The following is a 15,778-nucleotide window of genomic DNA, read 5'->3' as shown; positions in this document are numbered from 1 at the left end:
AGAGACCCTCCATCTACCTGCTATCAAAGCTGGTTACAAATTTATGCGGTTACCATTCTTTTCTAGTTTGACTATTTTTGATGTGGGGACGCACTGGGGGGCTCCAGCGTGCATTTTGGATTGCTGGGCCTCCAGTGCGCCTTTGCACCTTTTGAGGAGGAGTAGGCTACCTCCAGGTACACCTGCATTTAATTTATCGCCTGCATTAGTATGCTCCCACATGGAGACTCATAAATAGAGTTAGGACCACACTTTACAGAGGAGCCTTGACGGGGCGGTGTGGCTTCTACATATTTTTGGCCAAAGGTTTGGGCAACTAAAACCTCTGTTTTTAACGCATACTGCTGACAGGGTAACTGTTTAGTTGCAGGTTAGCTGGCAGGTGTGCCTGGGACTCTTTTTGTGTTTTGTATTGTTGTAAATCTTCCCATGTGCACCCTGCTACCAAGGCTGGTTATAAATGTATGCGGTTATCATTCTTTTCTAGTATAAAACAAACAGGCATTTGGGAAGCGGCAGTATACCCAGGGGCGGATTTCCCACAAAGCCAACCAAGGCCCGGCCTTGGTTCAGCAGAGAGAGTAAATCCGGCCCTGAGTATACCCGGAGGCTGCTGCTCTACGGCCCTCTGAAAAACAACCAACCGCAGATTGCTTTTTAGGCGTCATTCACACGAGAAAAATCCGGCATGTACAGCTCTGTGCTGCGTGCACGGCCGTATCGGGCAGCTCCCGGGAAGGACAGGTGCTGCGTGTGATTAGTACCCAGCTCCCGTCCTTCTCTATGGGACTACGAAGCCGCACGCCGCCCTACGCTCACCCGCCCTGCACGTCCGTGCGGGTGAGCGTACTCGTAAGCTGACAGGATGGATCCTGTCTGCGTCCAAGCCAGGAAACATGCACCCCCACGGACCTGCACTTGAGGTGATAGTAGGGGGGGGGGGGGCGTACGGCCACATAGTCCCATAGAGAAGGACGGGAGCTGGGTACTAATCACACGCAGCACCTGTCCTTCCTTGGAGCTGCCCGATACCGCCCTGCACGCAGCACTGAGCTGTACGTCCGGGCCGATTCCAGTGTGATTGAGGGCTTAGAGGCTGTATGTCCAATGTTTGTGTAAACAAAGCCAAGGATTACTGATCCTTAATGAAGGGGGAGTGCTGCTGGCTTCCCAAACATGTTAGCTGTTTAATGTGATCTTATTATGAACAATAAAAGCAATTTGGACTCCATTACTTTTTGATCTGGTACGCCTGCTTTTTTTCCTCTCCTCCCATGAGCACCCTCCTTACACTGCAGCACACTCGATGGACTCCTTGTGCTGCTTCACCGCCCCCCTCTCTGAGCTCTGCTGTATACAGTAGACTGTAATGGGCTGATAATAAATCAAATCCAGGTGCTTACAGTGCTTTTATTTGAATACAAGTATCGGTGAACACATGGCTGATTTACTCATATCTGCCTGGACTTCGTCTCTACTTGAGAAAACAACTCCATTGACCCTTTGCCATCTAACACACACAGTGCAAGGTTACCCTGGTCACGTGTGTGCTGTGCTTTTCCAGGCATCGGCAACTTAATTTGCCAACTCTCGCGAGATCTCCTCCCCAAACATCGTGGAAAACTCGGCCATTGGGTGAAGAGCCAACAAACGCTGATTGGTTAAAGTGGCTCACTAATCGGAAACGAGTGAGGACCTAACTCAGCAGCCAATGGCTGTTGAGCATTCAGGTAGGCGGTGCCCGCCCACACGTAGGACGGTCTCTGCGAAAGGCTCCGCTCACAGCGCCTCCGTGCTAGAGAGCTAGAAGGTTCCTGAGGTGAGTAGCAGCGCAACGTGGGCGCCCTGTTAAGCCCCAGATGAAGCCATTTACTCATTAACGCCATTTAATTGGCCTTAATTAATTATCGCAACGAGGCCCTCATGTACTGAACCGCCCGACCTAGAAAAAAAATATGTGGCCATTTGTTTTCAGTCCCCTCCCGCAGTTTTAATGATCTCTTCGCTTATGTCGAGGTTGAGAAACGTGTCCGACCACTTTTGTTGCGTAAAGCCAAATGTGTGCGTGAGAGCCATGAATTGTTTCCCGACCCCCTCCCGCAGCGGAATTATAGCTCCTCGCTTGTGCGGAGGGTTTTGAAACGTGCCCGACCACCCCTGTTGCGTAAAGCCCAATGTGTGTGCGTGTGAGATCTGTGAATTGCTTGTCGTCCCCTCCCGCAGTGTTAATTAACCATGTCTCCGGTTTGTGTCGTAGGTTTTTTTTTTCTCCCGGCCGGAGGGTGTCTCCCGCTTGGTTGACAGGGTGTTAAATTCCCGGCTCGCTCGGCCCTCGTCCAGTCTCCGTGGCCAGCTCTGCGCTGTGCCGTCCATAAAGCTGCGCTGTGTGCCATCGCTTCATTCTGCCTCCGTTCATCGCACCACAGGGCGAGCAGCGTTGTGTTTATGTCTTTATTGGACGAAAACGGTAAGTGCCTGTGTGGCCATATGCATGCATGCATGTATGTATGTATGTATGTTGAGTGAGGTGGTGGGATGGCGGGGACGCGGCGGGATGTGGAGAGAAAATGGCTGCCTGTGCGCATGCGCGGCCTGGTAAGGCTGACTCAGTGCTGCAGTTGTGAGTCATGCGCTCCTCTTCACCCCCTCCCCCTCTGTGTGTTTATCGCCAGCCCTGAGCCTGGGGACTCTGCTCCCATCTATAACCAGCGCCTGTTGGGAGCTGCCGAGCCAGAGGTGGCCTGTAATTGCAGGCTTATGCAATATGGGACCCCTTCCAGTTGTCGAACAACAAGTCCCAGCATGCATCAGCACCCCTGGGAGGGGGATGGGCTGGAGTAGCTGCTGCCTGCCTGTGCTTGCTGAAGCTTTGGGTAGATACATCAGCTGAGAGCTTTTTGGTACAGGGTGTTGTAAATGCAAGTATTGGGTGAGTGATCTGGAATGCCAGAATTTGGGGGGTGGGGTGGCATGTGGGTTTTTTTTTTTTTCTTTTTAAAGTGATATTTAAGTGTTTTATCAAAATGCTTTTACTTTAACTTTTTGGGAGTGCAGGATCAGGTAAGTAAACGTCCCTTTTTTTTTCTGGGTGCTTTAATCTTGAACAAGCATTTAATCCTTTGAGTGCAGAGGGGAGACACCCTCCCTTCCTGCAAGGGTCTGGTTGTCAGTTCCCAGAGCTGCAAGAAGTAGAATAAATGCTTATCGCTGCAAATGAATCTGTACTTTCTGAACCTTTTGAGGCTAGGCCTAGGTGTACCAAGCAGGCCCGCTAGTGAAAAATATTCTGCCGGGTGTAGGTGGGTAAAAATAGTGCAAGTATATAAATTCCTCTTTTTGATTGACTTTACCATTTTACATTTCGGTGCAGGCCAAGATTTCCACAGTAGTGGTAGTTGTCTTGGGGCAGACCATATTACACTGCGTACAATGGTCCGCTTTATTCATATGGTTTAAACATCTCTTTATCTGTGCTGGGTTTGGGTATCTTTGGCTGTTATAATTGGCTGGCTCAGGGTGATATAAATCCATCACGCAGACGTTAATACAACCCAGCACCAAGGCATGCAGTGATTGTACGCAAGATACACATATGGAGCATGTTGTAAAAACGAAGCAAGCTTGCTAGCAGTCTAGTAAACTATTATTCCACAAGAGATTTAATGTGTCTTCTGCAATGTATTGTATTTATATAGCGCAGACCATTTACGCAGCGCTGTACATAGTCCACAATCACAGCAGGCCCTGCCCTCATGGAGCTTGCAATATAAGGTTCCTATCTCGCATGCATACATACAGGAACCAATTAACTCTCACACTCTTTGGAGTGTGGGAGGAAACCCAAGCAAGCACAGGGAGGCCATCCAAACTCCTTGTATATGGTGACCTGGCTGGGATTCGAACCAGGGGCCCCCAGTGCTGCAAGGCAGAAGTGCTATTATGGGCCACTGTGCTGGCCTGCCTTTTTTTTTTTTTTTTTGGCGGATGTTAAAGCTAAACAAACTCTGGGTTACATTTTTCATAACCTTTGCAGTGGGACTACTGCACTGCATAGTTTAGGTGCTTGTTTTGGTCTAAGTTTAAAAAAAGTTGTACTCACCCGACCCTCTGAGCCGGCTTGTTCTTAGGCCAATCCCTGGAGCCCCTCTGCTGCATAGGTCTAACGTCCTGTGAGTCTTCACGTTCTTTACACAGTGTATAGAATGTGAGCATGCTGGGGGACATACCATAACTGCAGCAGAAGAGGAGACCGGCTCAAGGTACTGGTCTAAGGACAAGCCGCTCTTGTCGCCCTGTTAAATGAAGTGGGAAAATAACAACAGCTTCTCTGGTTGGCTCAACAAGTGTTTATCAATGTTTTAATCATTTGTCGTCTTTCCTCAAAGCCCTGCATATTAAGTTCCTCTTGTGTCTCCTGATGTTTTTTCCTTTTTAGATAATAAATATGGGGAAAGCGGCTTTGTAAACACTTTTTTTCATATAAAAAGGTAATTGCATCTACTTTGATTTGGCTGAGCAGTTCTTATAATATTGATGTGTAGTCATGCTTCACACTGGAGCATAACCTCTGCCATCAGATCCCCAGTCTGCCTTCTGCAGGTACTCTGGTTGCTGCCATTTTAAGTCGTTTGGTTTTTCTGCAAGTGACCTAGTCAGCGCATCTGGATCCAGATCATAGATTGTGTTTGCTACTCTGGTAGCTTTCTTAGGAAGGAAAGATAGATGGATATAGAGAGATATTGTACTAAAAAAAGAATCTATTGGGGGTACAGGTAGAACAACCAAGGACAGTGTGTCATCGGAATATCAAATGCAGGTGAAAGTTGTTTTGTACTTCATTCCTGCAGAGCTTCATGTTTAGCATTGGGCCGCCTTTAGCTTCTTTACACTGCGACTCTTACATATTGAACAGCTGCAGAGGTAAATACTAAATGAGCTATAACCAGACCCCGGCCTAGGCGCCCACCTACTGCCTCTAGCTGGAAGAAAAAATAAAAACCTAGTTTTATGCTTCAAAAACTGCCGGCCAGGTAGATATATCGGCACAGCTAAGTTCAGTTTGTTTTCTGAAAGTAATGCCGGTTGAGTTCCTGCTGGTTGTGTTATCAGCACAGTTCATATATTTTAAAAACTGTCGTCAACCATTGAGATGGGAATCATTCTGATCTTTTCTTTATCAGAGGCAACAACTGCAGGATAGTTGTGTGATTTTTAAAAATACATTCAAGTACCTCAACTGTTAACAATACTGAGGAATTTATCAAAATCTGGAGCAGTTGCCCAGGGCAACCGTCAGCTTCTCTCCATTTTGTTCAGTTAAGATTTGAAAATGAAAGTGAGAAGCTGATTGCCATTCACAGCTGTTCCAGTTTTGATAAATTCTTTCCAATGTATCCTTCGGCTGTAGATCCTCCAATCCTCTCTGAATTGGTGTTGACACTGTCCTTCCTTCTGGAGGGGGGCTACTTTTGTTCCCCGGGTGTGTTGTAAAGTAGTCACCGCTCCAAGCTCACTCCTGTGATGGACTACACTCTCGATACAAATGAGTAAACTAAACATGAGATTGTAGTCCGTCACAGGAACAAGCTTGGAGTGGTGACTACTTTACAACACACACACCCCCAGAAGGAAGGACAGAGTCGGCAGCAATTCAGAGATGATTTGACGATCTACAGCCGAGTGATACACAAATAACCATAAAGATACATTTTGTTAAGGTACTTGAATGCATTAAGATTTTATTTGAGTTCAGTGTCAATTTAAGCCGAGCATGTTATAGGATTAACTTTCCAGCACTGACCAGACGTTTGTTTCTAGCTCAGACTACTGTGTCGAGCCCTTGTTCAGGTTTAGTTTCTCTTTTTTGCTGACCTAATTGCAGAGGAGAATTTTGTGGGGATTAATGGTGGTTGGCAGCACCTCAATAGTACCACCGTGTTCTAATTCTCTGGATGTTTAAAAATCCCAAATCCATTTTTTTTTTTTTTTAATGATTATTCTTTTTAGAACTTGGCAAGTCTTTCAAGAATGTCTGATACTACCAGAAGGGACTTGTGTAGCCGCCTATTTGAGAAAATTAACTTGGTTCTCTTTCATGTTTCAGAGCTGTTGCGCAGCCATTGGTACCTATATTGGGGGAACATAGCATACAAACAAGACGCTCACAGCCTCGGTGGCGAAATTATTTTCATGTCAGAGACCGAGAACTCTTGCAGTCGTTTATGTCATCCAGTCTTCTCCAGACAGAAGATACCAAAAAGTTGCAATCAAAGATCTTTTCCTCTTCTTGAAAGAGCTAATAAAAAACCAAAATGTCTGTCAACGTCAACCGCAGTGTTTCCGATCAGTTCTATCGGTACAAAATGCCCCGTCTGATTGCCAAGGTAAAATTAGATTTTTCTTCAAATGCTTTCCTTTTTTTTTCCCCCCAGCTTCAATGATTTTGTACTCAAATGTATTTGTGTTCATTGCAGGTAGAGGGCAAAGGAAATGGAATAAAGACCGTAATCGTCAACATGGTTGACGTTGCAAAGGCGCTTAATCGGCCTCCTACGTGTAAGTATAGAGCCCGGTAAAAAAGTAGAGCCAGTTTAGAAATCAGTTTTATTATGTTTGTGTTGGTGAGCGGGTCATTTGTGCAAGCCGTCATACTGTGTGTGTCTGATTTAGCAATGACTTCTTCCTTATCTGACGGCTCAGTCAAAGTGAGGCACTCATGTCTTTAGGTACCACCTAATGCTATAGGGGTACACTGTATTATTGAACAGATTGATTGGACCCCCCTCAAAGTAAGAAGAAACCATATTGGTTTTATGTCAGTTTCAAAGTGTGGAAAAATGGGTACACCTTCCAACATGTTTGTCCTATTTTTGTTAGAAGCACACACACACTTTTCCCACAGCTCTGTTGATTTAAAGAGTTAGTCTATCCAAAATATTTTGAAAAGTCAGGGAAGGAATAAATCCACTTAGTGCTTTTTACTATTATGTTGGACTCCCCTTAATTGCTGCCACAGTGACAACGATTTTACCTGACCGTATGTGAAGAGAATAAAATCTGTAAAAGGGGAAACAGGACGGCAATAAAAATCCAGATGAGGTTCTTGCCTACAATTAGGCCTCGTTCACACCAGATGCGGTGCGTTCCGGCACAATTCTGGGCAGAACACACTGCCTTGCGTTGTGGCTGGCTCACTTTTTTTTTTTGTTGGCTCCCTTTTTTTTTTTGAGGGGTCGTGGTAGTCCATTGAAGTGAATGGCACCGTAGCCATGCCCTCTGGCCGTAATGCCATCGGCCGCACGGGATCGCAAGACACATTATGCCTGTGGTCCAGTTCGACCAAAATGCCGCAAGCACTTGTGCGGCCCGGAGGGCATGCCTACGGTGCCATTCACTTCAATGGACCGCCATGCCCCCTCCTGCCCACAAAGTGCGTTGGAGGCAGTGCGTTCTGGCCAAAACGAGGCCTTACTCTATTACTCCATGCGGCTGTTGGAGCCTTTCACTTACTTTGTATGTAGAAATCTTATAGTAAGTAAATAGAAAACTCTTTTAACAGAACAGTGCATGCCAGTTAGAATCCAGCAGTAGCTTTAATCCTTCCTTCCTCAAAGTTTGGCTACACAGAACACTAACCAAAAGACAGAACAGCAGAGCTGCTTGCTTTGGGGCATCTGAACCTTAGGACTGCAAGTCTGTTCAGAAAGTGTTGTGACTACTAAACTTGTCACACAAGGAGGTGACCGCCTTATTGTTTCATCTTTGCCTTCTCATCCCTCTGACCCACTTATTTGGAAATTGAAACAGCTGCCCCACATTTGTTGTCCAGTGAGAATTAAGCAGTGATAAAAGGCTTTACATCTAAAGCTCATCACTCACTGTACTGTACATCTCCTTTTTAAATTTACCAACAACTGTGTAGTGAAAGGGCTTGATTGAATGGAATACTGTGGGGCCCCTAAAAGCGAATCTTGTGCGTGGTGGTATTGGTAGAGTTGACGTTTGTTGCATTTGATGTGAAGATTACATGGGGATTTTGTTTTCTCTTTGCAAGCTTGCTTCTATGGTGTTAGCAAGCTGGTGGTTGGGGGATACGTAGTTGACCAGGTTGAAAGAAGACATCAGTCTATAGAGTTCACCCGGGTTATAATTTTGTAGATGTCATTTGTGATAAACACATGTTCATATTACAGCTTTTTCTGTACAATTAAATCTGGCAAGCATAAAGGCTCATGCGTTGCACATAGTGCTTGTGCTTTTGTTTATAGCTACTGGCTGTTGGCTCTCATATCTTGCCTTTTAATTAAATGATTCACACTGCTCTCTACTTTGTATGATGTGACATTTGCAGACTTTCCACTTAATACATTTTTCTGTTTGCAGATCCCACCAAATTTTTTGGTTGTGAGCTGGGAGCACAGACCCAGTTTGATGTTAAGAATGACCGTTTCATTGTCAATGGATCTCATGAGGCAAATAAGTTGCAAGACATGTTGGATGGATTCATCAAAAAGTTTGTTCTATGTCCTGAGTGTGAGAATCCTGAAACAGATCTGGTAAATATTATTTTCATGACTTGTTTGACTACTGTACACCTAATGAACCCAATCTGGAAAGGATGATTTATTTTTTGTTTTTAATAAACCTAACGGGCTGAACTTGTGTAAGCTTCACCTGATGAGGACACTTGGGTTGCCTTAATTGAAGACTTCATGTCCTTACCTATATCTAGATTGCTTGTTTATATTGTAGCCGGTCCTGGAGCAGCCGTGCATGGCAACCAATTTGCTGCTTTCATTTTCAAATCTTAACTGAACAAACTGAAGAGAAGTTGGTTGCCATGGGCAACTGCTCCAGATGTCTTCTCCGGTTTTGATAAATTCACCTCAGTGTGGTGATGGATGGGGGCCAAACGTTTAGCCCGGAGTTGGGCTTTAAACAATTGCTTTAAGAATTTACTTTAGAGAAATCTCAAGTAAATGTATGTACTAGTTTGTAAAATCTACTGCTGACACTTGTCTACTTTTTTTGTTCTCTTGTATGTTGCAAAACTATGAATACCAATCTAAATAAAACACAAAAAGTGTGTTGGTGGGGCTGCCCATTCTCACACAGACATCTGCCTGGCCAGTTAATGGTGATAACTGTATGTGGTATGATTGATCATATACCATATTTTAATAACCGACCTGTGATTGGTAGAGTGTGTGTCTCTCAAAAAGCTAGCTGCCATGCTGTTCTGCCTTTCAGTACTTCCCAAGTCAATCACTTCGAGCATGAATGCATACAATTTGATACAGCTCCTGCTTGCTTGTTCCAGGGCTTAAACTGGATGACTTCCAAGTCAAGGGAACAATAACGGTCAGGTGGCATTTCTTACTGGTCAGCAGTTTGCATATCTCCTGTGCCGTGGGATGCTTCAAACTTAAGTCTGTCTTTGACCATTACATCTACAAAGTACTGACTGACTTTCTGGGAACTATTGCCTCATTCTTTGAACTGCCCAGCAATGCCTGCATGTGTTTGTGGTGTTTATGAAGTCTATTTAAAAAAAATTGTTTTTTCTTTCCAGCATATCAATCCCAAGAAACAAACAATAGGAAATTCCTGTAAAGCCTGTGGCTATCGAGGCATGCTGGATACAAATCATAAGCTCTGTACTTTCATTCTCAAAAACCCACCAGGTAATTGCTTTTATTTTTTTAACATTCTTGTTTTTTGTTATTAGTGTTTTTGATAGTCTGATGGGCTAGACATGGGGTTTCTCTTCAGATTTAAGGTTAAGGCTCACTTTATTGCAAGCAACACTCTGTGGCAGTTGCCCTAAAATTGCCTGTCCCAATTTTAGCTTGCAAAATAAAACAAAGTCTATCCTATTCCAGTACTCTTGCTGCTGTGAGATCTACTGTTAGACTGACTTTGACAGTTGGTATTTTTTTGTCTTTGGGATATTTTTGCGGATTTTTTTTTTTTTTCTTACTGATAATTCTTTCTGCAGAGAACACAGACAGCAGTACGGGCAAAAAGAAGGAAGACAAAAAAAATAAGAGGGGCAAAGAAAATGGTTCTGTAGCAAACAATGAATCTACTGTCCTAACAGAGTTAAATCCTCCACGTATGGTAAGTACATAACTACCATTTAGTGTTATATGAATAAGGTGGTCAGTGTCTGCAAGTAAAGGCTTCCTGTAGCTTGATAGGATTATGTAACCTAGGCCTAAAATTCTTTACAGCAATGGTTCCTTCAGTGTTAACATCCTTACCTTGTTGCAATGGATATACAAAGGAAGGTCATTATCTGCAGTAAATGTTAACTTTTTTTTTTTTATCCACTAGGATGAAGACGATGATGATGAAGATTGGGGTGAAGACACTACTGCAGAGGCTCAGCGACGCAGAATGGAGGAAATAAGCGAACATGCCAAGGTTCTGACATTAAGTGAGGACCTGGAAAGGACAGTTGAGGACAGAGTTAACATGCTGTTCGACTTTGTAAAGGTAAGCTTTTATTCAGTAACATTGGAGCTTGGGGAATTGCAATATTGCCTTTTAAAAACTCTAAAACGTTGGTTTAAGCACGAGTTTAAACATTCAGTCTTAAATTGTTGTCCAGTCCTTATTATAAATCATGACGGATTCCTCACTCACCCCGTCAGGTAAGCTGCGTTGTCAGAGGTCACCTTAAGCCTAACATTGCAGAAGGGATGTATATTTAGAAGTGTGAAACTAGGAAGCTTACTGGCCAGCCGTCGGCTCTCAGCTGACATTCTGGCTCAGCAATGGTAGCTCCCATACTAACATCACACTGGCTCTAGTCCTGTTCTTGCTTGAGCTCACCAGGTCACTGTGCTGTGTGTTTTGGTGACGCCCAGTCACACCCAATTATGTAGCCTTACATTTTTATATCAATATTACTGCAGTTTAAATGCGAATCCTTGCCCTGCTTTTGGGGGGGGAAGACAGGGACAGGACACGGTTTTTGTGAACATGAATGTATAGTTACTGTTGTGTTGTACCATGGACATTTTATTTAAAACTGATATTGTGGACTGGACCTTAACAGTTCCTAATGGTGATTGCAAGAAGTGCCAGCATCCTTGTGTGCAAGTGGACTGGATTTCTGATCCACCCCTGTACAGTCTCTTGGATAGTAAAACCAGGCTCTGTACAAGGTTTCAACATCTCCAAGTTAAAATTTTAAGGGTATGTCATGTGCAGGAGTTACTCACCTGAGTCATGCACTAAAAGATGACGGCCCTGTAGCATGCATAAAATAAGTCTACAATGACCGATTCCATATCTCTGTTTTGAAGGGTTCCTATCAAGCACTACCCTTGCATTCTGTTGCTGAATTCCACACTCTTTAATGCATACTTCGTTAATTGGCAAAATGTGGGAGACTTAAAGGACAACTGTGGGGTTAGGTTCTCCTAAGGGTAACGGGAGGGCACAAACTAGCGTCCTCCCGTCACCCTAAGCTCAGTAGCTCGCAGTATACTGAGAAGCCACAGCTGAAACGGATACCGACAATTATGTCTGGATCTGCCCAGCTGCGTGAGTGACAGCTGGCTGTGCCTATCTAGAGGCAGAGCCAGCTGTACCCTCCCCTCCCGATCCGCCAGTCAGCGCTGGATCGGTGAGTGGGGAATCCAGTCCCTCCCCTGGTCAGGGCTCCGCCCTGACAGAATGGAGAAGTTAGCGAACGGCGGTATGTGTTCGCTCACTTCCCGATCTGAGCCGACCTGTGACAGTCTCATTGTCACAGGTCGGCTAGAACTATGAGGAGTGAAAAGCACTCACCTCATAGTTCTCCTTTTAAACTTGGAGAAATTGAAGCCCTGAAAGCTTAGGCTAAATATGAAAACTTTGGTCACTTGTGCCTGCATTTTTTTGACACTTTTCTTATGGTCCGGTTTAGTTTAAGTTGAAACGTGTCCATTGAGTTTGGCTACAATGTATTTTAGTCACTTGTTGTGGACCTCGCCTACAGGATGTGTCTTCTATTGAAGTCCTGACCAACATTCTAATCTCTTGCAGAAAAAGAAGGAAGAAGGAGTTATAGATTCATCAGATAAGGAGATTTTGGCTGAAGCTGAAAGACTTGATGTAAAAGCACAGGGGCCATTGGTCTTAACAGAAGTTTTATTTAATGACAAGATGAGAGAACAGATCAAGAAATACAGACGACACTTCCTACGGGTGAGTTTAATTTGACGGATGTGGAGCCAGGGAGTAAGCAAGTTTGGGGTTTCTGTATCCTCGCTCATCACCTATGTGTTTTTAAAAGGCAGTAGGGCTGAACCAACTAATCAATAATGAGAATAGTTGTTAAATATTCTCATTATTAATTAGTTGGTTGGATCTCCTAGCTTTCTCCTCCGCGCTGGGAGGGGGGAGGACCGCAAGCAGTGGGCGGATGCTGTTATAGGCTATTGCAATTTGAAATGGTCAATAGCAGGCTGGCTATTGCACCAGACCACTAATCTGCTGTACTTGCATTCAGCCGCCGTCTGCGGAATCTTGCTACTGGCAGCCATCATTCCCGGGCTGAAGCTATTCAAGCGTCATGTGCTTGCAATACCATTCTTAAAGTGACATTAAACCCTCAGATTTTTTTAACATAAACAAATACTGTAATGTGTGCCCTACTGTAATCCATGGTAGTTTCCCTTCTCTTTGCTGCTCTTCCTTTTTAAATCCTCATGTCTTCTCATGCTTGGGGAGAACTTCCCCTTTCAGCTCAGGGCCTCTTCCTTTAGTGCTGGCTCAGGTTACAAGCCTATGCAAACCAATACAGACACCATGTATCCATTCCTGAGACAAGGCAGTCTGCTGCAAAACAGAAGTTCTCCCCCAGCATGAGAACAGATACGGATTTAAAAGGAAGAGCAGCAAAGAGAAGGGAAACTACCATGGATTACAGTAAGGCGCACATTACAGTATTTTTTGTTAAAAAATCTGAGGGTTTAATTTCACTTTAAAGGAAAATGATAAAAGGTGGGCTAAGGAATTTTTGGTTTCAGCCTGACAAGTTCTACAACATGAGGTGCTTTGCATTGCCATTCATTTCAATGGCACCCCAAACGCGGGCACCCACCCACAGTGTGATCGCCTGCACTGGAATGCACCGTACCACATTGCCATACGTTGCAGTGCGATTGCAGAAAATTGTGCATGCAGTGTTACTCCGAAGTAAACTTCAACTCAACATTTGTGTGTTTTTAAAGGAGGGTATGTGGTGTTTTGGTTTGTGTGTGTGTGAAGTGCCTTGCACTGAAATTATGGTACCGAGGTCCTGGCACTCTGTTCTAACATTGGATGTATGTGATGTGGAATTCATGCAAAATGTCATATCCTCGGCAGAAGAAAAAAAAATTAAACTTTAGCTTTTTTAACTGGCTTCAGCATGTTAAGTTAAAATGGGTTTTGACAAGAACTTGGGTCTGCTTGATGCAAAAATCGGTTTCAGGTCTCTTCTGTTCAGTCTTGGTTATTTTGTTCTCACTTTCTTGGCTGAACTTTGACATCCCACAGATTAGATGTCCCCATTGTGCATTGGTTGACTCGTATGCCAAGAAACGGTGCGCCAAAACTGAGTTTGCATTTTGTGTAAATAGTAGTTAATGGAATCATCCACTTCAATCATGCAAGGATCAGATGACAAAATGTCTGCTTCAGCCCACCATCTAAAGCTATTTAGGATTCATGTGGTGCTTTATTTCAGATTTAATGTGACTCTAAACTTGGGAGTAAAACCTTAAGGTGTTCAAGTACCTCCACTATTAACAATACTGGCCCGTTATTTGTGTATCACTCGGCTGTAGATCCTCAAATCATCTCTGAATTGGTGCTAACACTGTCCTTCCTTCTGGAGGGGGGCTACTTATGTTCCCCATGGTACCTGTGTGTGTTGTAAAGTAGTCACCGCTCCAAGCTCACTCCTGTGATGGACTACAATCTCATGTTTTAGTTTACTCATTTGTATTGAGATTGTAGTCCATCCTGGAAGGGAGCTTGGGACGGTGACTACTTTACAACACACACACGGACCATGGGGAAGAAAAGCAGTGGCCCTCCAGAAGGAAGGACTGTCTGCATTAATTCGGAGATTTGAGGCTCCACAGCTGAGTGTTACATACACTACACTTTTTTTTTTTTTTTTTTTTTTAAGGTTTAGTGACACTTTAATTTTTATTTTGCTTCAGAATACTGCAAGAGCAGTCTCCTCCTGTTAAAGCTGTATGCAAGAATACAGTCCATGGCATGATCTGCCACAAAGAAAACTAATTGGGCAAGGGGATACCAGTAGTGTCGAGGGAAATGCAATAAGCCAGGGTGACTTCTTGGCACTTTACATACAGCAGAAATGTTTGGGTTCGTTGGCCTGGTCCTGTTTAAAGTGGGTGATTTGTGGCAAAATGGTAACTCCTTTCATGCTAGAATTCCCCATACTGTCTTCCCATTGAGTTGCTATATTTTCAACTGCATTTTCTCATGTAAATGGTTTTTACTTCCTTCTTTCAGTTCTGCCACAACAACAAGAAAGCGCAGAGGTACCTCCTCCATGGCTTTGAGTGTGTTGTGACTCTACACCAAGCACAACTGCTCTCTAAAATTCCACACATCTTGAAGGAGATGTATGATGCAGATCTCCTGGAGGAGGAAGTTATCATTGGTTGGGCTGAGAAGGTAAGAGCCTGCTATGGGGATCAGAGGATTTCATAATTTTTAAATGAAGTAGTAATTAATAAAGTAGTATCACGCTTACTAGAACTGGCTACTATAGTCCGTGTAAGATATTGGGAAGTTTTCTGAAATAAACAATTGTGTAGCAAAATAGTTCTCAGTTTGTTTAATGTTGGCAATAGGAATGGAGGTGAGCTGATTTTTTTTTTTTTTTTTTTTTTTTTTTTTTTTTGTGGATTTGATACTCCATTTGAAAGGCTTCTTCTAACATTTACTAGTAAATTTAGTTGGCATGATCTAGCAGTTTGAGCGGTTAGGGTCTGGAACTCCCACAGGCAGTGATTTCAGCTAAGAATGTGGAATTGTTCAAGAAACTTTTGGACGATTTCATAAGGGACTGTAATATACAGGGGTACGGGTACTCCTAAGAATGAGATCCTATAGGATGGACTAATGTCTTTATTCAACCTCAAATACTATGTAAATTTGGTGTGATCTGCGTAATTGAATCTTAAATCTACTGACCTCAGTTGTAAGTGTCTGGACTGGGCGACATGCTATTCATTTTAGTAGAATTCAGCTGAAGCCACTTCTGATTTTGAGGTTGATTTCCGTTCAAATAACAGAACAATGTATCAATTTTAGAACATAGACTCTTGGCATGTAACTAAACTACGGGTGTCCGATTGGTGAACCACCTCTCATTACTAGAATGATTCACATTTCAATCTTATCGAGATGGACTTATCGAGATGTACTTGTAGCTTCTGTAGTCAGATGTGGTGATGAGATTTCCTTCTATGCAACGTTTTTAACTTTTTTTTTTTCTTAGCCATCTAAAAAATACGTCTCTAAAGAACTTGCCAAAGATATTCGAGCAAAAGCAGAGCCTTTTATTAAATGGCTAAAGGAGGCTGAAGAGGAGTCTTCTGGTGATGAAGAGGATGAGGAAGATGAGAATATTGAGGTGAGACGCATGCATTGGATAAACTGCTCCCCTGACCAGTGGTGTATTCTGGTTTGGAGCTGACTTAGGCAAGGCAAAACTCAGGCACCGCCCCCCCCCCCCCCCCCCCAAATTTCCCCCCCCCCC

General features: G+C 43.7%; 1 protein-coding gene across 1 annotated transcript in view; it reads left to right on the top strand.

Moving 5' to 3' along the window:
* Window positions 1-1,733: 1,733 nt before the first annotated feature.
* Window positions 1,734-15,778, top strand: part of EIF5 (eukaryotic translation initiation factor 5) — a 17,373-nt gene continuing 3,328 nt past the window's right edge. Inside the window, exons 1-11 of the mRNA XM_018570515.1 lie at window positions 1,734-1,823; window positions 2,258-2,467; window positions 6,104-6,383; window positions 6,474-6,555; window positions 8,383-8,555; window positions 9,572-9,683; window positions 9,998-10,119; window positions 10,336-10,497; window positions 12,037-12,198; window positions 14,524-14,688; window positions 15,518-15,652. Of these exons, the coding sequence (XP_018426017.1) occupies window positions 6,312-6,383; window positions 6,474-6,555; window positions 8,383-8,555; window positions 9,572-9,683; window positions 9,998-10,119; window positions 10,336-10,497; window positions 12,037-12,198; window positions 14,524-14,688; window positions 15,518-15,652 (1,185 nt within the window). The 5' untranslated portion in view covers window positions 1,734-1,823; window positions 2,258-2,467; window positions 6,104-6,311. The remainder of the gene's footprint in view (window positions 1,824-2,257; window positions 2,468-6,103; window positions 6,384-6,473; window positions 6,556-8,382; window positions 8,556-9,571; window positions 9,684-9,997; window positions 10,120-10,335; window positions 10,498-12,036; window positions 12,199-14,523; window positions 14,689-15,517; window positions 15,653-15,778) is intronic.

Source organism: Nanorana parkeri, unplaced genomic scaffold (assembly GCF_000935625.1).
Source record: "Nanorana parkeri isolate BGI_ZX_2015 unplaced genomic scaffold, ASM93562v1 scaffold1544, whole genome shotgun sequence".
Lineage (NCBI taxonomy): Eukaryota > Metazoa > Chordata > Amphibia > Anura > Dicroglossidae > Nanorana > Nanorana parkeri.
This window is presented reverse-complemented; position numbering and strand designations above follow the sequence as displayed.